Source organism: Mesoplodon densirostris, chromosome X (assembly GCF_025265405.1).
Source record: "Mesoplodon densirostris isolate mMesDen1 chromosome X, mMesDen1 primary haplotype, whole genome shotgun sequence".
Lineage (NCBI taxonomy): Eukaryota > Metazoa > Chordata > Mammalia > Artiodactyla > Ziphiidae > Mesoplodon > Mesoplodon densirostris.
Window position 1 is genome coordinate 136,336,840 of NC_082681.1, and position 27,923 is coordinate 136,364,762.

The following is a 27,923-nucleotide window of genomic DNA, read 5'->3' on the forward strand; positions in this document are numbered from 1 at the left end:
ATTTGCAGCTGTGTAGTTCCAAGATGGATATTTGGCAAGCATGCATCTCACATCAGAACACGTCAAAGTTCAGGCCACAGAGAGTGAAAATGCAAAATGGCTTTACAGATGGGTGTCTTTACACAATTCAGCACCTAGAAGTGGGCAGAAAGTTCCTCTTATTTGAAAAAGTCTTTGAGAAGAATCATTCTTACATAAGATGTCGACTGAAATATATGTTCTGAGAACATATAGAAAAATGTTTACATTAGCTAATAGAAAAGAAAAAAAATTGGCATGCAGCCAAAAAGGAGTTTCCACAGAGAGTCATGTTATCAGGTAATTAAACATCATTTGTGTCTAGAGGTAGTTACAGGTTAGTCAGAGCTATTTTCTGTCTTCTGTTTATTTTGTAGACGGATGCCAGAGCGGGCAGGAACACGACATTTCAGGACTGTTCCAGAGGGATTGTCAAGGCAACTGCTTTCCTGCTTTGAGACAGCCAGCAAATGCCCCGTCTGAACTGACCAGAGGCCAGGCGGGTTTCAACCTACTTGTGAATGAAAGACTCCTTGTTTCCAGCAAGGAGATCAGAGATCCCTCTGCAAGTGTTAACAGTTTGTAAATGAGAATAGAAGGTCTTCTGTAGAAACCCGAAAAGCACAGACAACAGACGCCAGGGACTTCCTGGCCCCTTCTCTGGACAACCTAACTTGGTTTCGGTAAGATCCTTGTTGCTTTGAAGAGTGAATCAGCCGGCACATGCGTGGACCGGAGAGAGGTCCTTGACTCAGAGCTGAGATCGTGTCTCCTGGCAAGAGGACCCAGAAGACTGGTCCCCCGGAGAAGCAGCCGTTCGCTTACCTGCAGCTGGCCTGGCCCAGAGACAGCCCTTCAGGTAACCGGCTTTTCTTGGGATGCTAGCGAGGCCGCTCCAGCCCAGCCAGCGACCCTTGGCAGCCTCCCTAAGTACGCGTAGCTGCAGGGCACACTGCAGCATCTGGCTGTATTTTAGAGGCAACTTTCTTAAAAATGGAAAGCAAAGATATCCATGTCAGATTTTTGCCTTGGGTGATTTCTACAAGGAATGCAGAATTAAGTTCAGAAAGAGAGCGAATGTAACTACATGAGACGCTAAGAGATTTTGGAGCATGTGGACTGGACGTTGAAGAGATGCTAAGATTAAAAACTGAACCGGGTTTGGGAACAGGGCCCAAGTGTAGTGGAGAAATGAGACATGCTGCCTGGGGTCTGGAGGACAGCGGGGAACCAGGGGTTGTAATTCTTTCTCCCCTGGAAGAGCATCAGAGGCTACATTATGGGTAATACTTCATTGCAGGACTTTCTCTTTTTCTGTATCTTTTTTCTTTTAAATGGTCAAAGTATTTGACTTTTTTTTTTGGTAAGTATTCTTTTTTTTTTTTTTTTCTCAAATCTTTATCGGAGTATAATTGCTTTACAATGGAGTGTTAGTTTCTGCTTTATAACAAAGTTAATCAGCTATACATATGCATATATCCCCATATCCCCGCCCTGTTGTGTCTCCCTCCCACCTTCCCTACCCCAGCCCTCTAGGTCGTGACAAAGCATGGAGTTGATCTTGTGCTTATTGAGATATAATTAGCAGATAACATTGTGAGAGTTTGCTGAGTACAAAGGGTCAGTTTGATACATTTCTATGTTGCAATATGATTGCTACAATAGCGTTAGCTAATATTGCTCTCACCTCCCGTGTTTGCCATTGCTTTTTTGTGTTGAAAACAATTGAGATCTAGTCTCTTAGCAACTTTGACACTTAACATTACAGCAGTGTTGAGTGTAATCCCTGTGGGGTGGGTTAGCTCTCCAGAATGTATTCACCTACACGTTGCAAGTTTGCATCCTTCAACACCCACCCATTTCTCTTACCCTCCCACCCCCTGCCAACCACCACCCTACCTACCCTCTGCTCTTTCTTTGTCTCTTTCTTATGGAAAGTCTTCTCTGGTAGCAAGGAGCCACCATGAAGAAAAGCATGCAGTGTTCTAAGGGATAAGATGCTGTGTTCATTGGAACAGAAGAATATGCTCCTTCTGTGTAGCTAAATATAGAGAGACTATCACTTAAGAGGTAAACCAAAGATTTGATAAAACTAAACCTCGTATGACGTTTCCACCATGCTCAAGCGGCGTATATACACTCAACTCTAACCCACCAGTAGAACAAATATAACCAGTCACATTCCTCAGAAAAATCAGAATAAGCCCATAATACGCTTTTTCTGGGGGAAAAAAAGATTAAAATAGATGTAAAGAAAACAATCATATCTACTTGATACTATATTATATATTTTCATATTTTTATATATGATTATTGTGTATTATATATTGTATGTATACATGTATCTCTACATACATATACATAAATGTATATTATTTCATCTATAAATACATATAAATAAAAATGTTCATATAGCCCTCCTGAGAGGTAAAGATTTGTAGCCAAAAATTGCAAAATGGAACCAATGAAAGGGTAGGGCGAATGCCGATGGTATGAAAAGAAAGCATTTCCAGCTTCTCTCCTCTGCTCAAGGGATTTGAGATACGCCATCCAAACTGTCTACATGTTAAAACAGGTCTAGAGGGCAAAGTCCGCAGTGTTCTGTTCTTCCATCAGAGAGTGGACTAATTTCATCCACAACATACATCTTGTATGAGTCCAACTCCATGACATTCTGGAAAAGGTAAAATTATGGAGGCAGTAAAAGGATCAGTGGTTGCCAGGGGTTAAGCTGGGAAGAGGGATGACTAGGCAAAGCACAGGAGATTTTTAGGGCAGTGAAACTACTCTATATGGTACTGTAATGGGAGGGGGTACCTGGCATTGTACCTTGTCCACCCACGGGATGTATAACACCAAGAAAGAACCCTAAAGCTAACTCTGGGCTTCGGATGATACAGAAAGCAAACAGACACAATCACCACGCAACAGGTCACCCACCTGTACACCAGCTACCAGAAGCGAAAAAGAGGCACCAAGCCAGGTAGCTCACACCTCACTAAAATCCTTCTTCGAAATGTATAAGGTAAATAAACAGCCTGTGCCTTGGTTCTAGACCTTGCCCAGTCACGGTAGGTCTCACCAGGAGGGATGGGACCCCTCAGCCTTTATCCCAACTGAAAACTTCCCCGCTACAGAGGCAGTGGCCACAGAGAGCCATCCAAAGAAACCTGTCTGTGGGGTTTCTTGCTGCCCAAGCCCTATCCCAGTTGAATGCAATGGTCATCCGGCTGACCACAGGTGCACTGCCCTGTCCTTGTGCTGAGGAGGACGCAGCTTGGGGAGGTGTGAGAAAGCACCTGAATTGCAAGGGGGCTTGGAAGGAACCACCTCTGTCTTGTGGGCAAGGGCTAATGTCCAGAGAACATGAAGAACCAGGAAACATCAGGCTAGCTCAGAAGGAGAAGGATGGGAGCACACTGGGGCATTTCTCCTTGGAGAAGGCCCCCCATACAGTGGTCCACGCCACTGCACACACAGCCAGCCAGCAGCTAGTCTGCATCTTCCCAGGGGACAGCTTAGATGGAGAGGGTGTAACTCCGAAAGGCTGGATGCCCCCAGCTCGGAAACTCGCCCACCACGTGAGCCAACTTCTCTTCAAACAACTCATGAGCAGAGCTTCTGGATCACTGCAAAAGCCATGCCAGGTCAAGGGCCACTGACCCCCTGGAGCCCCAAGTTGGCTTCCCTCATGTCTTCACGGTTCCTCATGGCCACAAACAGGCTGCCAGGGACCAGCATTTTTACTACACATAATGTTGCCCAGTAACCCATTGACATTCTACCTTTATTGGGTTTCCAGGGAAACAGAGCTAGAAAGTTAGCCCAAGGTCTGATTCTCATGCATCAAGGGACAGGATTGCCAGTCATCTGCAGAAAGCAGCTGTTGTCACCAGATGGCTTTATAGACAAGCAAATATACGTGTTCTTCCCCTTTCCTATGTTTGTTTTGTAGGGACAGAAGCATACCACATACTCTCTCTTGACTCTTTTTTTTTTTCATTTAAAATATATTGGATAAACAGAGAATGTGGTCCATCCACACAATGGAATATTATTTAGCCATGTCAGGGAATTCTGACACAGGCTACAAGGTGGGTGATCCTCGAGGACATTCACTAAGTGAAATAAGCCAGACACAAAAGGACAAATACTGTGTGATTCCACTTATAGGAGCTCTTTAGAGTCATCAGATTCATAGAGACAGAAAGTAGGATGATGGTCTGCAGGGGCTGGGGGAGCAGGATGGAGAGTGAGGGTTTAATGTGGACAGAGTTTCCGTCTGGGAAGATGAACAAGTTCTAAAGATGGATGGTGGGGATGGCTGCCTAATGATGTGAATGTGCTTCATGCCACTGACCTGTACACTTAAAAATGGGGCTTCCCTGGTGGTGCAGTGGTTGGGAGTCCGCCTGCCGATGCAGGGGACGTGGACGTGGGTTCGTGCCCCAGTCCGGGAAGATCCCACATGCCGCGGAGCGGCTGGGCCCGTGAGCCATGGCCGCTGAGCCTGCGCGTCCGGAGCCTGTGCTCCGCAATGGGAGAGGCCACAACAGTGAGAGGCCCGCGTACCGCAAAAAAAAAAAAAAAAAAGATTAAGATGGGAAATTTTGTTATCTGTGTTTACCACAATCAAAAAAAATTTAAATATGAATTGGAGATCATTTCATATCAATATTTTATCACTTAATTTTGCATATTCCTTTATACTCCTGCCTTCTATATCGGGAATCAGGAATCTCTGGTCTGTTTGGCAAACTCTGCCTATTTTTGGAAATCAAGTTTAATTGGAGGACAACAAGGGCCAGTCATCTGTATTGTCCGTGGCCATTTCCATGCTATGACGGCAGAGTGAAGTAGTAGCGACAAGACCATCTGGGCAGAAAAGCCCAAAATATTCACCATCGGCTATTGATAAACACATGTTCTACATTCTTTTTTTTTGGCCATGCCTTGAGGCTTGCAGGATCTTAGTTCCCCGACCAGGGATTGAACCCCTGCCCTGGCAGTGAAAGTGTGGAGTCCAAACCACTGGACCACCAGGGAATTCCCTACATTCTTTTTTTTTTTTTTTTTTAAGTCACATCAGGAGTCAAACGCAAAGGCAGACACCCCAAACCAGCTGGTTTTTCCTCGTCAGGCTGGAGCAGAATTCCAACCAGGACGGAGCCACTCCAGCTCTGCCCACAGCCTACCTCCTATATTCTGCTCCCAGATACGTTATTTGCACATTGGCTCCGTTTCACCCAAGGGCCTATCTCAAGGGCGTTCACGGCTTCCTCAACCTGAAACACGTTCCACTGGAGTGAAACATCCACTTTGTCCAGAGCTTGTGCAAGTAAGAGCCGTGAACCGTGACCTGGGTGAGGCCCCAGAGTTCCAGAACCTTCAGCAGAAACGTGGCTTTGCCTACTTGCTCCATGTATGGGATTTAAGATCCATCTGGACCAAACACGGTTTCTGGCAGCCATTCCTGGATCTAGAACACCTCGGGGACTTTCACCTACAGGGAGATACCTTTCTGTTCTGACAGAGTGCCTCGAAACCAGTCACACTCTGACCTAAGCTAGAGCTAACAAAGTCCAGGTTCTACATTCTAAAGAGAGTGTCCAGCGTTTGTAAAGCTTTTTTAGTAGGGAAGAACATTCATTCCTTTATGAGTTTTTAGTAGTTAAGACGTCATGGATAGCATCAGAGAGAATCAAAGTTTCCCTTCTCGTTACAGACTTACTATTTGACTTCCTGCATTCGTTCATTTTCTGATGCCTGTGTTAATATAAACCTCTTTATTTCTTACAGGAAATACAAGGAAAGAGAGGATATGTTACAACTGGAACACTCTTGGTAAGATAGGATTATGGGCACTCGTTCATCTTCTAGGTCTGCCTCTGTGTTACTTCATGTCACTTTCTCAGAATGCATTGATAGTAAACTGATCTTTCTCAGTTAGTAATTGTTCACTCCCCTCCTGAGGATTCACGATTAATATACATGTTCCATATGCACCCTTTCCTGGGAGATACTCCCCGGCAGCTACAGAAAGAATTCCATCTCACTCTTCCCAATCTAGCTGTGCATCAAGCCTTGCCATGGGACAGGTATCTGGTTTTCCGGGAAGCCCACGACCCAAATTCCATCAGATTCAGATTTCCATCTTTATTTCATGATGCTGCTGGGCATTGGAACACCATTGTCCTGCTGTTTATTTGTGTGCCCAGGGTGGCATCCATAAAAGGATGAGTTGTTTTTAACTTAAAAAAAAAAAAAGGCAAGAAAGAGAGAGAAAAAAATCAAATGCCTAAGAGGTATATTCAAACTCTTCTGAAATGGGATGATAATATCAAAGTCCCCTAAAATAGTGAACCCAACTTCCCACTTACAGAAGTCGTGTAAATAAGATGGAAAGCAGTACGAAGCCTTGTTGGGTGGCTTGTTTTTCAGGAGCTGGCTGGCTCTGACAGTCGGTGTGCTTCTGGAGTTGAAGCCCTCAGCTTGCAGCAGTCTATCTGGTTCCCGTCCAAATATCCTTCTTCTGATGGCAGACGATCTCGGCATTGGAGATGTCGGCTGCTATGGAAACAACACCATAAGGCAAGGACCAGAGAATTGCTCATCTGATGCCCCAGTGCAGAGGCCACTGATATCGCATCTGACCCTTGGTCTGTGCAATTCAAACTATAGCAGAATTGTATGCGCATCATTTCTTTGAAAGCCCTTAATCCTGCCTTCTTCCCACACCTGCACTAACCCCAGCTCAAATGCATCCTGTGTATGAATAATCACTTTACTGTTGAGTATGATCTCCATCAGCACAGTCTCTGGTAGACAACGGTTTTTAAATCCTTGCTCTTGCCTGTAAACTAAGACCAATGTCAAGTTTACCTCACTCTCCAACCTCCATCCATCAAGCCAAATCCACGCACTCATGCATGATTTCAATGCTCCCGGATCAAAATCTCTGCTTCAGACAAGTCCCTGTCCTCCTCACCCCAAGATATGACATGTGCATGTTCACCTATCGTAAGATAAACCCACCTTGGTCCCTTTCTCATTGTCCTTGAGTACCAGCACAGGCACTACCCTGAAGCTGCATCTGAATCCCACCCTCACAGGCCACCGACAATGTGTCGGTAGCATGGAGTCAAATCTTCCAGTTAGGATTAGCGTGTCCACACAGCTGTGCTTAAAATGCGTAACCAACAAGGACCTACCGTAGAGCACAGGGGACTCTGCTCAATGCTCTGTAACGACCTAAATGGGAAAAGAATCTGAAACAGCATAGATACATGTCTGTGGATAGCTGAGTCACTGTGCTGGACCCCTGAAACTAACGCAACATGGTTCATCAACTCCACGCTAATATAAAATAAAAAATAAAAAAAAAGAAGACTGTGGGAAGACTAAGTGAGAAGTCACTCTGGACTCTCAGTTCTGGATCTTTTATCATATCTGCTTCAGCACCAGTAGTATATTGTGGAAACTTGGTAAATAATAATGCAGTGGATATTTCTTTGATGTTTCAGAAGACATTTGAAGTTTTTCCACTGTCTTTTTAAAAATTATTAATTGTTACTGGACTAGAGTTGCTTTACAATGTTGTTAGTTTCTGCAGTATAACAAAGTGAATCAGTTATATGTATACATACAGCCACTCTTTTTCAGATTTCCTTCCCATTTAGGTCACCACAGAGCATTGAGTAGAGTTCCCTGTGTGATACAGTAGGTTCTCATTAGTTACCTATTTTATATATAGTAGTGTGTCTATGTCCATCCCCTTCTCCTAATTCATCCCACCCCCTCCCCCCCACCCAGTATCCATTAGTTCGTTCTCAATGTCTGTGTCTCTATTTCTGCTTTGCAAAGAAGTTCACCTGTACCATTTTTCTAGATTCCACATAGAAGAGATATTATACGGTATTCGTTTTTCTCTGTCTGACTTACTTCACTCTGTATGACAGTCTCTAGGTCCATCCACAGCTCTGCAAAGCCTTTGTCTTTTGGTCATTCCGAAGAACGCATGCATGTGTTAATTGGTGACTGGCAGGTTTTCTATTAAGTAGGATGTCACTGTGCTTATGGAAAAAGCCTCTGTGTTTGTTTGCTAAGGAATAAAGCAGTTAATGTTTCCATCTGTAGGACTCCGAACATCGACCGCCTTGCCGCGGATGGCGTGATGCTCACCCAGCACATCGCTGCTGCTTCTGTGTGCACACCAAGCAGAGCTGCTTTCCTGACAGGCAGATACCCTCTCCGATCAGGTTTGTCCTTCCTTCTGTCTAACCACACAGTGGACAGGAACATGCTCTTTTTGACTAATCATGTGTGGATTCTCCAGTACAGTGGGAAGAGAATGCTCTAAGTCCCCCATATTTTTGACCATCAGATTGGAGTCAGTAAGAGCTCTAGATAATGAGGTGATACCGGTAGAACCTGGTGCATTTATTTGTCTCCTGTGATGTGGATATAACCATATAAGGCAGGCGTTGGCAAACTTGTTCTCTAAAGGGCAAGATATTAAATACTTTCATCTTTGTGGGCCATGTAGCCTGTGATATAGCTACACAGCTCTACTGTTGTAGCTTGAAAGCATCTATAGACCTTACAGACATAAATGAGCATGGCTGTGTTCTGATAAAACTTTATTTATGAACACTGAAATTTAAATCTCATATAGTTTCATATGTTATGAAACATACTACTTCTTATTTTTTCCCCAACCATTAAATAAAACGTACAAAACCATTCTCCACCTGCAGGGGTTATGCAAACAGGTGGTAGGCAGCATTTGCCCCAGGGGGCATAGCTTTTCAACCCCTAGTTTAACATACATAATAATCTACCCCGAGGGATATTAAGGGACCTAACAGGCATTATCATGACTCTGGTTGTGCAAAAGTTTAAGTAACCAAATATGTTTAATCTGGAGAAGAAGAGATAGGGGTCTCTGAAGATTGTTTTCAAATCTCTGCCCGCCCCGTGGAAAAGGAATTTCTTTTGCTCTCTGTGGCCCCAAGAAAAAGATCTGAGACCTCGGAATGATTTTAAAGAGGGAAATACGTCGACAGAATATTCCTCCCCTTCCACCACAGGGGCTCCAAAATCATCCTCTTTTGCATTAAAAGTCATGCAGATCTTTTGTTATAAAGTTCTGGAGTTTTTGTTTGGTTGGTTTTTGGTTTTGGTTTTAGTTTTGTTTTTGGGGGGGGGGTTTGGTTTGTTTTCTTTTGTTTCTTTGTTTTTGTTTTTTTGGCTTTTTTGTTTTGTTTTTGTTTGAGGTTTTTTGGTTTGGGGTTTTTGTTTGTTTGTTTTTCAGAGGGGTTTTGAGGGATTTTTTTGGTTTTTTGTTTGTCTGTTTTGGCTTTGCTCTGTTTTTTTCTCCCAATCTTCTATCTCCCTGGGGATTTGGGTAGAAAGTAGATTAAAAGTTTGAAAGTCTGTATGATGTCCCTCTGCCCTTTGACCCTGAAGCTGACTCCTGGGAGTAGGGACAGACTTCAGACCCTATATCAGTCGGAGTTTTCCAGAGAAATAGAACCAACAAGATCGATCGATCTATCTATCTATCTACCTATCATCTATCTATCCATCAATCTATCATCTATCTACCTATCATCTATCATCTATCTATCTCTCATTTATCTATCCATCTATCATCTATCTATCTATATATCCATCTATCATCTGTCTATCATCTATCTAACTATCTATCATCTGTCTACCTATCTATCACCATCATCTATCCATCTATCTATCATCTATCTACCTATCTATCTATCCATCATTTATCTATCCATCTATCATCTATCTATCATCTATCTGTCAATCTATCAGCTATTTATTTAGGATCTACCATCTCTGTCTCTTACTCTGTAAAGAGATTTATTTTAAGGAACTGGCTAGTGTGACTGTGTGGTTGGCAAGTCCAGAATCCTCAGGGCAGGAGAGCAGGCTGGAGATGCAGGTGGGATCTGGTGTTGCAGTCTTGAAGCAGAATCCCTTCTGTGTCTGGAAACCTCAGCCTTTGTCCTGGAGACCTCCAACGGACTGGATGAGGCCACCCACCTGCACAGGGGTCACCTCCTTTAGTTGAAGCCGATTGATTGAAGATGTTAACCAAATCTACAAAAGGCTTTCACAGCAACACCTAGACCCATGGACTAGTGTTTGCATGACTGGGGACCATAGCCTGGTCAAGTTGACCCATCAAAGTGACCCACAGAGACCCTCCTATATATAGTTCTCTGGAACCTGCTCAGGGAAGAATAAATCCTGGACAGCGTAAGCTGAAACACCCCAACTTTCTTTGTCCTGACCAAGAACTACTTGGTTTTCACTAGCCTTCATTGAACCAGACACATTCTTGAGGTTTTGGAAAATCTCAGAATTCTCCACATTCCCAAAGAATGATCACTGAGAACTTCATTTGCTCTTTGAACCAAGTGGATCCTCTCTGATCAGACTGAGCTGCAGTCATCAAAAAGGTCTAGGAGGCAAAGAGCATCTTCTAAATCATTGGTTCTCAACTGTACACTGCAGAGCTTTATAAAAATATTGAACCTACACTTTTTTAAATGATTGAGTAGAGGTCCTGGATCTATCAGGGTCAGGATGAATTATATCCATGGTTCCCTACCTTTTCAGCACATTAGAATCATTTGGGGGGACCTTTTAACCATTCCAAATTCCACCCCAGACCAATTAATATCACAATCTCTGGGGTGATATGATAACCAGGTGTCAGGATATTTTGGAAACCCCTCCCATGATTCCAATGTGCAGACCAGTTTGAGAAGCACTGGATTCTATCAAGAGTTTGGTGAAATCATAAAATCATTTTTAATTCTGTTTTCCTTTTCATTTAATTCTCTTTTGGCTTACAACCTTGACAGAGCAGGACCGTAAGTCTTCTCACTAACATTTTCAATTAATGAATCATTTCCTTTGCTGACAAAAATAAAACCCATGTGGCCAACCCACGTTGGAAGTAAATTTTCAACTGAATTTTGAATAATGGAGAAATTTCACCAAATGTTCTAAGCTAAAGTGATAACAATGACGATACAAATCGATGTCTGATTGTAACATTTCTTTGAAAACGATTGATCAAAGGTATGGTGTCCAGTAATGGTTATCGTGTTCTTCAGTGGACGGGCGTATCTGGAGGACTTCCACCAAATGAAACAACTTTTGCAAAAATATTGAAAGATAAAGGCTATGCCACTGGACTCATAGGTATGGACATTTTCTAAGTATTAAACACATTACTTTTTTTTTAACATCTTTGTTAGAGCATAATTGCCTTACAATGGTATATTAGTTTCTGCTTTATAACAGAGTGAATCAGCTATACATATACATATATCCCCATATCTCCTCCCTCTTGCATCTCACTCCCACCCTCCCTATCCCACCCCTCTAGGTGGTCACAGAGCACCGAGCTGATCTCCCTGGAGCACATTACTTTTATAGGGAGGTTATAGTCAAGTAAGAAGTTTGGAAATGAAATAGTTGGGACACAGTGGGATTTCTCACTAGACAGAAAGCCCATGCATGCTGGAATCATGTTACTACCCACATTGCTTCGCGCAAAGTGGATGCTCAAGAAATATAAGCTTAATGACACATTTGGCATTTCATACAATTTTCTGAAGCACCGTGATTTAAAAAATTAGAAGTTTTTGGGTGGAGGGATAGATTGGGAGGTTGGGATTGACATATACACATAGCTATGTTCAAAATAGACAACCAACAAGGACCTACTATAGAGCACAGGGAACTCTTCTCAATGTTATGTAACAACCTAAATGGGAGAAGAATTTGAAAAAGAAGAGATACATGTATATGTATAACGGAGTCACTTTGCTGTACACCTGAAACTAACACCACATAGTTAATCAACTGTACTGCAATATAAAGTAAAAATTAAAAACAAAAATACAACTGCAAATCATCTACAAGACAGCTTTGGTGGCATCACAGGTGTGACAGTAACAAGTTTTCCACAGAATGCAAAATCCAGTTCCAAGCTCCCCACTGCAACCCACACGGAATTCTAAACTAGATGACAAACAACAAGAATCAGGCAACTCAACAGATATTTTAAACGATGCTCAGATGTAGAAAGATTTTGACTATATGTCAGTTCTGACTTTTTACTCAATACAATGAAGAGTTTTATGAGCAATCATTTCCTGAGGTATCTGATCATACTAAGTCATGATAAAAGCAAAAATAAATCCATTAATGATCTTTCAAAACATTAGCATTTTTTTTCTAATTTTACCAAATTACCAAAAATTTTCATAATGCTGTTTTTCCCCATTTCCTGCCTAGAAATGTGACTACACAGCTTAGAACCTTCCTCTCTGCTTCCATAAAGAGCAGGCTTATCTTTCTATACATCAACAAACCACTTACGTCATGTGTAGAATGAATTAAAATTAGGGACGGCAGTTTCTTGAAAGGGGTCCAAGGAGTCATGATCATTATCATGTTATATTAATAAATTTTGCTAACAGTCTCTTTTGATCAGAAAGATCAAAGCTAACTCTTTAGTTCTTTGAATATAGAATCCAATAGATTCGTGGATATTGCTCAGGAAATCACATGAGGTTTTCTGGGTGACGGACACCATTGGGCTGCTGAGAAGGTACACAGAGCATATCAACACTCCAGCAGTGATAGCAGGGAAGCTAATCACCTTCCACTGACTGAACACGACAGGTGGGGTCTGTAAAACCTGTCACCCACCACCACCCTGACTATGATTATAACGAATTAGCAAAGGGACGGAGAATTCTAAAGTCGGGAAATCTTTCGCTCACACTGGTCACATCAGATGGAGTTTTCTAGAGCAGTGTGACCACTGTGTGCCTTGATTATTGCTCTCCTGTAGACAGTCGCAAAGTCAGGTGGAGTCGACTGAATAAGGGTCACCAAAGATAGCAGGTCCTAAATGCTGGAACCTGCAAATATAACCTTACATAGGAAAAAAGGGTCTTTGCAGATGTGATTAAGTGAAGGATCTTGAGATGAGGAGATGATCCTGGATTATCCAGGCTTCCTTATATACAAGGACAAGGGTCCTTTCAAGAGGGAGACAGACACATATCTGACTACAAAGAGGAGATAGTGAGGCCATTGAGGCAGAGACGGGAGGGATGCGGCCACAAGCCTGGGGACGCCTGGAGCCCCCAGAAGATGGAAGAGGCAGGAAGGACCCTCCCCTGGAGCCTCAGCGCTTTCCAAGTAGACAGGAATGGGACCTTATTTGGAAAGAGGGTCTCTGCAGATGTGATGAACTGAAGGGTCTGAGATGAGGTCCTCCTGGATGAGGGTGGCCTTACATCCAATGACAGGGTCCTTCTAAGAGACAGAAGAGGAGAGACAGACACAGAGGAGAAGCCCCGGGAAGACAGAGGCAGAGACGGGAGGGAGGTGGCCATGAGCCCAGGGACACCTGGAGCCCCCAGAAGCTGGAAGAGGCGGGAAGGACCCTCCCCTGGGAGGCCCTGCCCACTTGCCTTGATTTTGGACTTGCTCTCCAGAACTGTGAGAGCATAAATTCCTGTTGTTTCAAGCCACCAAGTTATGGTACTTTGTTCCAGCAGCACAGGAAATGCTGCTACACAAGGTCCTCATTCCCTTGAAGTGACCTGGCCAGGCTGTGGTACAAACAACAGCAAACACTACCCCCACCTCCTCTACATCCCCACCTCATCCCACCACCCAGCAGAGAGCCTAGAACTTGGCAAGCACACCATACCTACTCCCCCAGGGATGATTGGACCATTGTCCCGTGTGCATGCTTCTTGCCTTTCAGGAAAATGGCATCTGGGTCTCAACTGTGAGTCCTCCGATGATTTCTGCCACCACCCGCGCAGCCATGGCTTTGACCATTTCTACGGAATGCCGTTTTCCATGATGGGAGACTGTGAGCCCTGGGAAATGTCTGAAAAGCGTGCAGGCTTGGAGCATAAACTCAACGTCTGCTCGCATGTCATGGCGTTGGCCGCCTTTACGCTCACCGTTGGGAAGCTCACCCGCCTGGTAGCGGGCTCCTGGACTCTGGTCGTCTGCTCAACCATCGCGGCCCTCTTGTTCTTCATGACCTCCTATTTCATGGGTGCCCTGATTGTTCACGCGGACTGCTTTCTGATGCGAAATCACTCCATCACCGAGCAACCCATGTGCCTTCAAAGGACGACAGCTCTTATGCTCAAGGAGGTCTCATCCTTTGTCAAAAGGTGAGTGTCAAAGATGGCTTCAGGATGAAAATGAATTCGGAATCTGCTTCTTCTGTAAAGGGTACTGGCGTGGTGAAATGGTCCCAGCTCAGAAAGACATTTTTTGGTAAAATGGGGCATAAATGATGTTCCCTGGAACTCAACTGGATCCATTGAAACAACTGACCAGTCAGCTGAAATTTGCTGCTGTTCCTTCTTATTTTAGAGCCAGACCAGGGAATTCCCTGGGGGTCCAGTGGTTAGGACTCTGAGCTTGCACTGCAGGGGGCACAGGTTCTATCCCTGGTCTGCCAGCCACGTGGCATGGCTAAAAAAGAAAAAAAAAAGCGCCAGTCCAATTCTTTGAGCACCCCTGGTTACCACAGGGGTGGTATTTAATGAACATATGAAACTGAATCACCTGTAGGTTTTGCAATAAATTCTAAGTATTTTTAAAGCTCTACCATCAGGACCAAGTGGTCCTGTGGCTAACTTCAGCCTGGATGTAAATGTGAGTGACAGTGACAGAGAGACTTACCAGGCCAGACCAGGAGGGACACAATGAAAAGCTACACCAAACAGAGGCCACTTTGTGCTCCCCAAAGGGATTCCAGTAAAGTGGGCGACTCCATGGAACCCCAACTTACCTGGGTGGTGATCATGTTCTGGAACATTCTTAGAGAGTTCTTGATGGAATTGCCAAATATGGGTCAGGTCTGAAGCGAATACTTCGCTTTCAAATTAAAACAAACTAACCTGATGTGTCCTTATTAAGTCTAAGAGCTTCACCTTTGCTTCTGTCCTTTAAGGGTGTAGATTAGACCATAAAGATCAGGTGAAGATGGGGGAAGATGAGGAATTGTCTAGATTTTGGGGAGAATCAACTTGAGATTAACAACCCCATATACATCATTTTGAAAGTGCGTTTTTTCATGACTATTCCACATCCTAAACTTCATTGCATAAGAGCAGTTGTAAAGAAAACTAAATGTGCAAATCACTTATTCTTTCAGCTACATTTGAAATAGAAAAATATACTGAAATAACAATAAAATAAAAGCCAGACCAGATGGCATCCTCGTATTCTATTTTCCTTTCAGTCATCCGAAGTCCATAGAGTTAGAAAATGATAATCAGGAAGAAGAAGACGTATAAGGTCGTTGTGGAGGGAATTCTCTGGTGGTCCAGTGGTTAGGACTCTGCGCTTCCACTGCAGGGGGCACGGGTTCGATCCCTGGTCGGGAAGCTGAGATCCCACATGCCGTTGCATGGCCAAAAAATAAAAAATTAGTGTGGACTTTTCAAAAGACTTTAGAAGGAAGAAAGTCATCACACTGAAGATTCTCAGACGCAGGAACATCGTGCCGTGGAACAGATCTACGCATTTGCTTCTGGTGGGTAGAGCAGCAAAGTCATGTATCTGAGTAAGGACGTGACAATGGAGATTTGTATTTAGCATCTGTAGGACCTCAATCTCAGGTTGACCAAAAAATAACTCCCATCACATTGTATCTACTTTCAGAAACAAGCAAGGACCTTTCCTCCTCTTCGTGTCCTTTCTACATGTCCACACCCCTCTTATCACTACCGAGAACTTCCGAGGGAGGAGTCCCCATGGGCTGTACGGGGACAACACAGAAGAGATGGATTGGATGGTGGGTAGGTACCTTTTCCAGGTGAGAAAGTGATGGTTCCTCGTCCAGAAACTGCAGGAGGGAAGGATGTAAAGAATGAGAAGACCAGACTAATTAAGGTTACTGATAGGAGAGGCATCCTTTGAATGTCAGGGGTCCTTGTCACTTTTGTGTTTTATTTCTCTTTCTTGGATGGGTTGATTTTCTCTTTACCCCCCAGGAGAATGTAAAATGCCTGTGGGTTGTGACTGCCTTGCCTTCTTCTCCCACTGCATCCCCTGGGTTTAGTACAGTGCCAGGTGAAAAAAAAGTGAACATTTCCTGACTGAGTCAGCGCTTGAATGCCTGTGTGGGTGTGGATGCAGCCACTTCGCTGATTCTCCGACAAGGGCTCTGTACCCCTCGGTCTCCATGGTGATGAGCTGCAGAGTAATCATCCTCAGAGATTTTAGAGAAAATGTACCTAAAAGAATCTTTTCACAACGTCATCTTGGAGTAAAAAGTATGATTTCGGTGAACTGTTGGGGAAAATGAGAAAAATTGGAAGACAGTTGTGCAATTACTCATGTCAAATCTCTTCCCCAGAGGGCCTGGCCCCATACCCTTCAAGACAAATTCACTCATCTTTGGGTAGAAAAGATTAAGAATGACTGGAAAATATAGGCTATTTTAGGTGATGTCAAACATTGAATGTTTAAAATGGAATTTCCAACACCACAATTTGGGAAAAAATATTTTAAACGAATAAATGTACAGATGTATGTAATCAAATAAGTATTGAATGATAAAGACTGAAATTTTACAGTACAGAGTTAAGAACCCGTAAATTCATCAAGATAAGAAACTCTTCATGAGATACATTTGGAGAATCTTTTCTTTTTTTTAAATTTTTATTGTAATGTAGTTGATTTACAATGTTGTGTTAGTTTCTGCTGTACAGCACAGTGAATCAGTTATACATCTACATATATCCACTCTTATTTAGATTCTTTTCCCATGTAGCCCATTACAGAGTACTGAGTAGAGTTCCCTGTGCTCTACAGTAGGTCCTTATTAGTTATCTATTTTATATATAGTAGTGTGTATGTGTCAATCCCAATCTCCTAATTTATCCCTCCCCCTGCCTTCCCCCCCTCCCTGCTTTGGTAAGCTTAAGTCTGTTTTCTACAGACTTAATAGAGTCTGTGACTCTATTTCTGTTTTGTAAATATGTTCATTTGTATCATTTTCTTTTTAGATTCCACATATATGATATTTGTCTTTCTTCTTACTCACTTCACTTACTATGATCATCTCTAGGTCCATCCATGTTGCTGCAAATGGCATGATTTCATTCTTTTTTATGGCTGAGTAATATTCCATTGTATATATAGACCACATCTTTATCCATTCCTCTCTTGATGGACACTTAGGTTGCTTCCATGTCCTGGCTATTGTGAATAGTGCTGCTGTGAACATTGGGGTGCATGTATCTTTTTGAATTATAGTTCTGTCTGGGTATAGGTCCAGGAGTGGGATTGCTGGATCATATGGTAGTTCTATTTTTAGTTTTTTGAGGATCCTCCATACTGTTCTCCGTAGTGGCTGCACCAATTTACATTCCCACCGACAGTGCAGGAGGATTCCCTCTTCTCCACACCCTCTCCAGCATTTATTGTTTGTAGATTTTCTGATGATGCCCATTCTGACTGGTGTGAGGTGATACCTCATTGTAGTTTTGATTTGCATTTCTCTATTAATTAGTGATGTTGAGCATCTTTTCATGTGCCTATTGTCCACGAAGAATCTTTTCAATGTCTCCCCTTTCTCTCTGTCCCAATTTAAAACTCAGTCAAGCAACTGAATGATACATTTTTTTAACAAAAGTCCTTTAGAATGTAGGTTGGTGGAGCTCAGATTATTAGGGCAGGGAAACTCTTCTGTTGACACTATAATGCTGGACACAAGACATTGCACTTTTATCGAAACCCACAGAATGGGGCTTCCCTGGTGGTGCAGTGGTTAAGAATCCGCCTGCCAGTGCAGGAGACACAGGTTCGATCCCTGGTCCAGGAGGATCCCACATGCCGCGGAGCAACTAGGCCCGTGCGCCACTACTGAGCCTGTGCCCTAGAGCCTTCGAACCACAGCTACTGAAGCCTGCATGCCTAGAGCCCGTGCTCCACAACAACAGAAGCCACCACAATGAGAACCCGCGCACAGCAACGAAGACCCAATGCAGCCATAAATAAATAAATAAATAAATAAATTAAAAAAAAACAAAAAAAACCCCCACAGAATGCACAACAGAAAGAGTGAACCCTAATGTAAACTATGGACTTTAGTTAATAACAGTGTATCAATATTGACTTATCAATTATAACATTGTTTAGCTAATCTGTAAACCTAAAACTGTTGTAAAAACCAAAATCTATTAATGAAGGGGGAGGAAAATCAATAGGGATACAAATTTTAAAATTCTTTTCCAAAAGAAAGCACCTAAAGAGGAAGAAATGGCCAAAGTACAGACGGAACAAAGAGAAAAAAAATTAAAAACAAAAAACAAACAAACAAAAAGAAGCAATATGGTTGATTTAAAACTAACCGTATAGAGACTTCCCTGGCGGTCCACTGGTTAGGACTCCATGCTTCCACCTCAGGGCGCCCAGGTTCAATCCCTGGTCGGGGAACTAAGATCCCACAAGCTGCAGCATGGCCAAAAAAAAAGCAGACCTGGTCAGACTGTATAAAAAAACAACACCCAAACACCAAAGAAATACACTCGTTTTTTTAAATCTGTAACTTTTAACCAACCACCTTCACCCATTTTTTCCCACCCCTCACCCTCACCTGCAGTAGCCATCAATCTGTTTTCTCTTTCTGTAGGTGTGGCTTTTTGGACCCCACATATAAGTGAGATCACACAGTATTTGTCTTTCTCTGTCTGACATATTGCACTGAGCATAATGCCCTCAGGGTCCATGCATGTTGCTGCAAATTGCAGGATTTCCTTCTTTCTCAAGGCTGGATAATAGCCTGTTGAATGTATACACCACATTTTCTTTATTCATTCATCCATCGATGGATGCTTGGGTTGCTTCCATGTATTGCCTATTGTAAATACTGCTGCTATGAACATGGGGGTACAGATTTTTTTATGTGACTCCAAGAAACCTAGAACTGCCACTGAAAACTATTCTTCATCCATGTACAAATGCTTTTGTCAGCGTCCTTCCTAGCCCATCCTGTTCCCTATTTTTCTCTGTAATCTTCTTTTGCCTCATTTTTAAGGGTTCACGACGTTGTCCTATGCAGCATGTACACTTGTAGCTTTGCTGAAACTTTTTGGAAACAGGATTGGGCACATACAAAGACATATATCAATCTTAGATCAAGGATGCTTAGAATAGCACAATTATATTACTGCTCACTCCCATTATGCTTTAACACTAAAGACTCATTTTAATGAAGCATTCCAAAAATTTGGTGTAAGAGTTTCTTCTATTTTGACTGGCACAAATGCATCTATTCTTTGCAGGGCAGATCCTTGATACTTTGGACACGGAAGTTTTGACCAATAGTACCCTCGTTTATTTTACATCGGATCATGGGGGATCCTTAGAGGCTCAGTTTGGAAACAATCAATATGGTGGCTGGAATGGGATATATAAAGGTAAGGGTGAGACATTCCCAGATCCATGTGTACTGTCTTCATCTCTTCCCAATAATTCCCAACCCTTTCTCTGGAATGGGAGTTTACAAAGCAAGGTCACAAAAACCAAAGGAACCCAAATGATTGTTGTGGTCAACAGGATAATGTCCCCAAAGATATCCATGTCCTGACCCCCGTGTGGTAGAAAACCAACACCCAGATTAATCAATAAAACAAAATCTATGCTCTGCTAGGGAGGAACTAAATGTCATCATGTAATTAAAGAGGGAGGGAGAGAAAGAGAGATTTAAGACAAATGGAAAGGTTAAATCACCCAGGTAAGCAACCACTTTGGATTTTCAATCACATTCTTTCCTGTTGATGTCTAAACACAGGTGGCAAAGGCATGGGCGGCTGGGAAGGTGGGATCCGGGTCCCAGGGATACTCCGGTGGCCCGGGGTGCTGCCCGCTGGCCGCCTGATCCACGAGCCCACCAGCCTGATGGATGTCTTCCCCACCGTGGTCCAGCTCGGGGGTGGCCAGGTGCCCCATGACAGGTACAGAGAAGCTCAAAGAAGGCAGTTGCGTTTTGTGTACAGCCAACATGTATGTCAAACATCGCTGTCACTTTTGTTTGGCATAAAACATCCATGAGATCAGTATCTGGAAAAACGCTCATTGCTCTCTGCTGGGATCCAACGTCTGCTTCATTTTATGCACAAAATGTCCTTCTTCTCAGTCTTAAGTGGAGCCATTTGATTATAAGGATGATTGTCACTGAAATGCATCAATGAATTTACTAACGATTCATCACAAGAGATTCCTTTTGATGTAGTGTGGTAGGGACTTTTCATGATCCCAGTTTTTCTTATTTTTTTATTTATTTATTATTTTATTTATTTATTTTTGGCTGTGTTGGGTCTTCGTTGCTGCATGCGGGCTTTCTCTAATTGTGGCAAGCGGGGGCTGCTCTTCATTGTGTTGCGCAGGCTTACTGCAGTGGCTTCTCTTGTTGCGGAGCATGGGCTCTAGGCACGTGGGCTTAGCAGTTGTGGCTCGCGGGCTCAGTAGTTGTGGCTCGTGGGCTTAGTTGCCCCGCGGCATGTGGGATCTTCCTGGATCGGGGCTCGAATCCGTGGCCCCTGCACTGGCAGGTGGATTCTTAACCACTGCACCACCAGGGAAGCCCGATTCCAGTTTTTCTTCCTTTAAAAATTATAGAAAATTTGGGAGGAATAGAAAATAAAATTATTTCGTAAACTTGACAACATAGAGATGAATACATAATTAAGTTATATGATACCTATATACTATATATATTTAGATATACTTTATATTTTTAAAAATATATTTGTGGGCCTCCCTGGTGGCGCAGTGGTTAAGAGTCCGCCTGCCGATGCAGGGGATACGGGTTCGTGCCCCGGTCTGGGAGGATCCCATATGCCGCGGAGCGGCTGGCCCCGTGAGCCATGGCCGCTGGGCCTGCGCATCCGGAGCCTGTGCTCCGCAACGGGAGAGGCCACAACAGTGAGAGGCCCGCATACCGCAAAAAAAAAAGAAAAAAAAGAAAAAAATATATATATATTTGTATAAAATATCAGTATATATATAGAGATATATATGTACATACCTATATATATTTAGACACTTTATGCATGGGCAAAAATTTTAATGGCTTTACAGTATTCTTTCAACTAACCTCTTACAGGTGGACATTAGCCCTGTTCTCTTTTGAAAAAAAATCTGGCTTTGTCATTTTACTGCCTGTCATAATTATCTTCTTAGTAAAAATCCCTGGAAATTGAATTCCTGGGTCAAAGTGTATGGCCATTTACTAAATCTCTTGATACATTTTGTCAAATTGTTCCCTAGCAATTGCTACTGGCTGTAAGTGAGAGTATCTATTTTTAAAATAATAGAACTAAAATCAATTTAATTTATACATGTAATTTATTTATTATATATATAGATGACACATACAGTATGTGTGTATGCACATATACATATATGTGTGTTATCATTTCCATTGCTTTATCAGCAAAGATGTTGAATATTACATTCTCCTGTTTTCTGTTTTCTTACATTGAATATCATGTCTCTGGTTGATTTTTTTTTCTCCTAATTGGCTGCTAATTTTTTTTTTTTTTTTTTTTTTTTTTTTTTGCGGTATGCGGGCCTCTCACTGTTGTGGCCTCCCCCGTTGCGGAGCACAGGCTCCGGACGCGCAGGCTCCGGACGCGCAGGCTCAGCAGCCATGGCTCACGGGCCCAGCCGCTCCGCGGCATATGGGATCCTCCCAGACCGGGGCACGAACCCGTATCCCCTGCATCGGCAGGCGGACTCTCAACCACTTGCGCCACCAGGGAGGCCCTGGCTGCTAATTTTTAACATTAATTTATAATATCTCATTTGTTTTAAAAATAAAAATTTGTCCATCATGTATATCACAAATGTATTTTGCTAGAAGATAAAATTCAGCTATATATTGTTGCTTGGTTTTATTTATATATACATTTATATATATTTATACACACACATATGTAAACATGTGTGTATGTGTACATGAATACACGTTTGGAAATGAAATATATATTGTGTATATACATGGTATATATATATCTATATGTGTTATATATATGGTGTATCTATGTGGTATGCATATATTTTATGTATATATGGTGGGTATATATATCACATATCTATGGTATATGTATATGGTATGTGTATATGTATATATATTGTATATACAGTATATATAATATATAGTGTATATACTGAATATATAATACACATATTGTGTATATATTATATATTGCATATATAGTGTATATATGTATATTTGTATATAATGATATATATTGTGTATATAATGTATATTTTTTTATATAATGATGTATATTGTATATATACACTATATATGCATATATATTTCTTTTATTATATATATTTATGAAATGATTCCAGGTCTTGTTGAAGAATACTGAATATTCTATAACGACTTAAAGCTCAAATCAATATAGAACCAAGCAGGTGTTTCCATTTTGTTCACCTATTTGTGCCTTCAGAATAAGTCTGGGTGGACCGTCACTTCAGCCGAGCAAGCTGGACCCTCCAAGATCTTTTAGTCGAAGGCGCTGTGTGCAGGCGGATGGGGTGCTGACTGCCCTGGGGCTGCCCTGGGCTCGTTAAGGCTCACTCCCACCTTCCAGCAGCCCTGCCCTGAGTCCCTGTGCTCCTGCCTGTAGGGTGATTGATGGCCGGGACCTGCTGCCCTTGCTCCTGGGGACAGCCCAGCACTCGGACCACGAGTTCCTGATGCATTACTGCGAGAGCTTCCTGCACGCAGCCCGGTGGCACCAACGGGACAGTGAGTAGCCTGCCTGAACGAGTCATGTCTTGGCCTCTGTTCTCATTTTCTGCTTCTTTATGGCTTGCATTTCCACACGAGCTCCTTTATTTCCTTCTTGGCGGTATTTTTCTTCTGACGCCGGCAACATCCTTTAGCTGTCGATCATCCTGTGGTGATCGGAAGGGAATTCTGTGGTTTAGGCTATGGCTATGGCTTTCCTGTCCCCCAGCCCCATGAGGTGAGGTGCAACTTTTATCATCACACACACACACTTGTACACACACAGGTGTTCCCACCTGATTCTAACCTTTCCAGTCTGTCCTCTTAATCTATATTTGCTTTCCATGTGTCTTAACTTCATGACACCGTCTCATATCTGTTATATTAATGATAACTTTGTAAAACAAGCAGTAACATGTTTAGTGAATAATTTTTGCATCTCAAACTTTTCTGGGCTGTTTTGGCCCAACAGTCCTTTCAAAAGAATTGTAAAATCATGTGCAAGTATGTTTTTTTTAATCCCACAGGAATATCAATGGCCATTGTCTTCAACGTATAAATGATTTTGGGGGGGAAAGTGGTATCTTTACAATATCGTTTTCCCAAACTGAGGCGTGTTATGTCTCTGCACTTCTTATTTAAAAACTATTCGTTTTACCAAGCACTTTATTCCCTTACCAAGTCATTTCATTGTATTTTAATTGCTTCCCTATTTATAGCTGGATTCTCCATCATCCTCTGACGGGAGTTGCTTGAGGTTTTCTGTTTCTATGAATCTGTTTCTATGAATCTTTTAAAATCCAGCTCTTGGATTTACTAAACAACTGTATTTTTATATTTTCTAACTGCTTGAGTTCTGCCTCTACTTTGGTCTGTGGCAACAGACTTTCAGCTATTTGAGTTTCTTCTCTTTTCTTCATTTCTGTTTCCCTCTCTATTATTCTGCCTTGCCCTGACATTTTCTCCCTTTTTTGTGGATTTCCCTTAAGGACTTGGTTTTCTTCCAGGGTTTGGGAAGGCCTACAGACCTCTTGCAATTCAACTCACTCTTTTTTCTTTATCTCTCAAAACCATTCTCTGGACATGTCCAGTTGTCTGAAACAAGAATAAAAGAATACCGTTTGGAATCCCCCTTATTTGAGGAAGTTACCAATAGATTTTTAAAAATCTCCCTCCTTTTCCTGTCCATCCTTTTCAGCAGTGTCATCATCTGGGATGACTTTTATTGCTACATTTTTGGGTTTTTAAGAATTACATATCATAGATTTCCTCTTTTAAGATTAAAAAAATTTTTTTCATTCAGGGACTTCCCTGGAAGCCCAGTGGTTAAGACTCCGTGCTTCCACTGCAGAGGGGGACGGGTTCAATCCCTGGTTGGGGAACTCAGATCCTGCATACCATGGGGCGTGGCAAAAAAAAAACCTTTCATTCAATTACCTAGCACAATCTACAACTATTTATGCTTCCGGATAATTTTTATTGCTACATTTTTGCTTTTTTAAACTTACATACTATAGATTTCCCCTTTTACGATTTTTTAAAAAACTTTCATTCAATTGCACAGTTCACTCTACCAGCATTTATGCTTAGGGATGATTTCTATTGCTACGTTTTTGATTTTTTTAAAGTCACATATTATAGATTTCCCTTTTTAAGGGTTTTTTTAAACTTTCCTTCAGTTCCGTAGCCCAACCTTCAAGCACTGCTGTGAGTGGCACCGATACCTGGGATCAACGTTCATCCTCTTTTCCTTTACCCCGTGGCTGCCCCATTACTGGACCTCTCTTCTCTCAGTTATTGGGCAAATATCTCAATTTTTTTTCAAGGTAGATAAGGAGTGTGTTCCTACTTTCTTTCTTTCTTTTTTTTTTTAATTTTTGTGTTTTGGCCGTGCCACGCGCCATGTGGGATCTTAGTTCCCCAACCAGGGATTGGAACCCGCGCCCCGTGAATTGGGAGCGTGGAGCCCTAACCACTGGACGGCCAGGGAAGTCCCCTGTTCCTACTTGCCATGTCTTTTCGACGGCCCCCTCACCGGCCTCCCCAGGTCCACTCTTCATCCCACTCCCATTGTCCACTTAGCCCTCCATGAAAACCTTTCCAGGACCACCCACCATACCGATTCCTCCCTGTGACGTGAGCCAGCCCCTCCCCTTCTCTGGAACAAGAGCTCTGACCCTAGGAGCCCCCAGTCGCCAAGCTCCAGCAGAACCATGCCCTGTGATTCTAGAACCTGCAGTTACTGTCTCAGGGCCTTTGCACGACCCGTTCCTGCCATCGGGAACATGCTCAGAAGGCTGACCATCCTCCGTTCTTCACCTTCACATCCCGCATCCACTATTACCCCACCCTGCACCTTGCACACACACAAACCTCCACGTCCACCTTCCATCACCTGGACCGCTTGTACTTTCTTCCAGGCATTCGTCACTCTTGGCAATCTTCTCATTTCTGGTGTCTATTTACCACTCTCTGGCCTGAGTCCCCTGCCTAGGACTCCATCTGTCTTCTCTCTGTACTCATCTGCCAAACAATGAAAACAATCACATTGAATCAGTGTCCGCCCGATGCCAGTGAACTCATTTTACTCTGAAAACCCCAGCAGATGACAATTCCTGTCCCCAGTTCACAGGTGAGAAAGCTGACACTTGTTAAGACAACAGGTCGCAGGGCTTCCCTGGGGGTCCTTTGGCTAAGGCTCTGCGCTCCCAATGCAGGGGGCCCGGAGTTCCATCCCTGGTCAGGGAACAAGACCCCACATGCCACAGCTAAGACCCAGCGCAGCCAAGTAAATAAATAAATATCCCAAACAACAAAAAAAAAGACAACAGGTCACCATAAATGCTTAGAAGGGGACAGAAGCCAGAGATTTTAATCGTGTTCCCATAAAAACACCAAACCACAGTGGTGCCAGCCTGGGAACCAGGGCTCAGGCAGGGAAATCTGGTGGCTGTTGGGACGAAGAGAACGGGATGCCCGTCTGAGCATAGGTCTTGGTTGCCCACACTTGCTGGCTGCATGGGGATCCCTGGCTTCATCCTCACTCTCCTGTCCAGGTCCCAGGAGCAGCCCCAGCCCTGCCGCGTCTCCCTCCCTGGTCCCTGGTCCTCCTGCACCAGGATCCCAGGGAACCCTCCCGCCTGGTCCTGGAAGAGGCACGGCCACCAGAGTCCCGCTCACTGCCCTCTGGTTACACGTGTGGCTTCCCCAGACTTGCTGCCCTGCGAGGATGCCAGGCATGCCGGAGGGAGAGTGGGGGCCTCCTTCGCCATGCAGCAGGAAGCCGCAGGGCTCAGGCTGTGCAGTTCTGGGTCTGACCCACGGCCGGGGGCAACGCTGGTGTGAGGACGGCCTCAGTCTCTCCTTCCATTTGGTCAAAATCGCTTCCTGAGGCTGAGCTAGGTCTGGTGCCAGCTGACCTCTAGTTAGTAAGTCTTCTCAGACGCTGGAGGATGTCTGTTATGGATGCGTGCTGCTCTCTCCCTCCCTTCTTTTCTTCCTTCCTTCCTTTCTTCCCTCCTTCCTTCCCTCCTTCCCTCCTTTTCTTGGTGGAACCTTCACAGCTAGAGAGAAGCTCGGGAAAAACATCATTGAGAATTCACTTAGGAAACCACCGACCACACAAGTAATTCATTCTTTTTTGTAAACAGCTCTGTGGCGCTGTCATTCACCATCTTAGCTCGGGCTGCCATAACAACATACCACAGACCACGGAGCTTAAAATAACGCACACTTATTTCTCACAGTTCTAGAGGCTGGAAGTATGAGATCAAGGTGCCAGCACGGTCTGGTTCTAGGGAGGACTCTCTTCTGGGTCAGATTCGGCCGCCTTCTCCCTGTGTCTTCATGTTGGGGAGAGAGAGCTCTGGCCTCTTCCTCTTCTTATAAGGCCACGAATCCCATCCTGGGGGCCCCACCTTCACAGCCTCCTCGAACCCTAATCACCTCCCAACGCTCTATCTCTTAATCCCATCCCATCAGAGCTCAAGGCTTCCACAATGAATTTGGGGTTGAAGGGATGGAGGACACACAAACGTTCAGTCCATAACATTCACATAACCATGAAATTCACCCTTTTCGAATGTAAAAATTGAGTGACATTTAGCACATTCACAACGGGTGCAAACCTCACCGTCATCTAGCTCTATCACGTTTTCATCACCTCCAAAATGAAACTCCAAACCCATTAAATACGCATTCCCCATCCCCGTCCCCCAGCCCCTGGTAACCATGAACCCACTTTCTGTGTCTGTGGATTTGCCTGTTCTGGACATTTCCTATAAACGGATCACACACTGTGTGTCCTCCTGTGTCTGGCTTCTCTCACTGAGCATCGTGTGTTTAAGGTCCATCCAGGTTGTAGTCTGTGTCATGGCTTCACTCCTTTTCATGGCTGAGTCATATTCCACTGTGTGGATGGACCCCATGCTGTGTATCCACCCATCACTTGATGGACACTTGGGCTGCTTCCAGCCCCTGGCACTTGTGAATCACCCAGCTCTCCAGCAATGTGTCCTGTTTCTCCATGCCAACCCTCCCCATTTCTTGTCCTTCCTCCAGGAGGGGCAGTGTGGAAAGTCCACTACGTGACCCCGATGTTCCACCCAGATGGAGCCGGTGCCTGCTACGGGAGAGGCGTCTGCCCATGCTCTGGGGACAAAGTAGCCCATCATGACCCACCGTTGCTGTTTGACCTCTCGAGAGACCCTTCCGAGGCTCACGCCCTCACGCCAGACACGGAGTCCTCATTCCATCAGGTGATGGAGAGCATCACAAAGGCCGTGCAGGACCATCGCCGGACGCTCAGCCCGGTTCCACTGCAGCTGGACATGCCGGACAACATGTGGAAGCCGTGGCTCCAGCCCTGCTGTGGTCGGTTCCCCCTCTGCTGGTGCGATCGGGAAGCTGACCCATAATAGGCCCCGGAAAACTAGGTCCCTGCTCCCTAGAGATCTCCGTTGGGGTCAAAATAAAATGGCCTGAAGTCAAGCTGTCTGCTTGTGTGGGGCTGAATCGTTTCACCAACTCTAAAGAGAAAGCGTTACCGAACTCAGGTTCAGCTTCT

The 27,923-nt window shown here is 43.7% G+C and overlaps 1 protein-coding gene across 1 annotated transcript; it reads left to right on the top strand.

The window, feature by feature from the left end:
- Window positions 1-467: 467 nt before the first annotated feature.
- Window positions 468-27,847, top strand: LOC132482039 (arylsulfatase L-like). Its single transcript, XM_060087057.1, has 11 exons — window positions 468-877; window positions 5,818-5,862; window positions 6,460-6,609; window positions 8,155-8,276; window positions 11,128-11,250; window positions 13,841-14,264; window positions 15,766-15,902; window positions 19,395-19,529; window positions 19,904-20,066; window positions 22,755-22,876; window positions 27,419-27,847. Exons 2-11 carry the CDS (start codon window positions 5,840-5,842, stop codon window positions 27,772-27,774), a joined length of 1,755 nt encoding a protein of 584 aa, XP_059943040.1. The 5' UTR covers window positions 468-877; window positions 5,818-5,839; the 3' UTR covers window positions 27,775-27,847.
- Window positions 27,848-27,923: the final 76 nt, after the last annotated feature.

Bases quoted from the DNA above. Each gene is read 5' to 3' on its own strand.
- LOC132482039 (XM_060087057.1), top strand. From the start codon at position 5,840: ATGTTACAACTGGAACACTCTTG. The intron at 5,863-6,459 runs GTAAGATAGGAT...CTTGTTTTTCAG, and splicing joins TTACAACTGGAACACTCTTG to GAGCTGGCTGGCTCTGACAG. The intron at 20,067-22,754 runs GTACAGAGAAGC...TCCTGCCTGTAG, and splicing joins GGCCAGGTGCCCCATGACAG to GGTGATTGATGGCCGGGACC.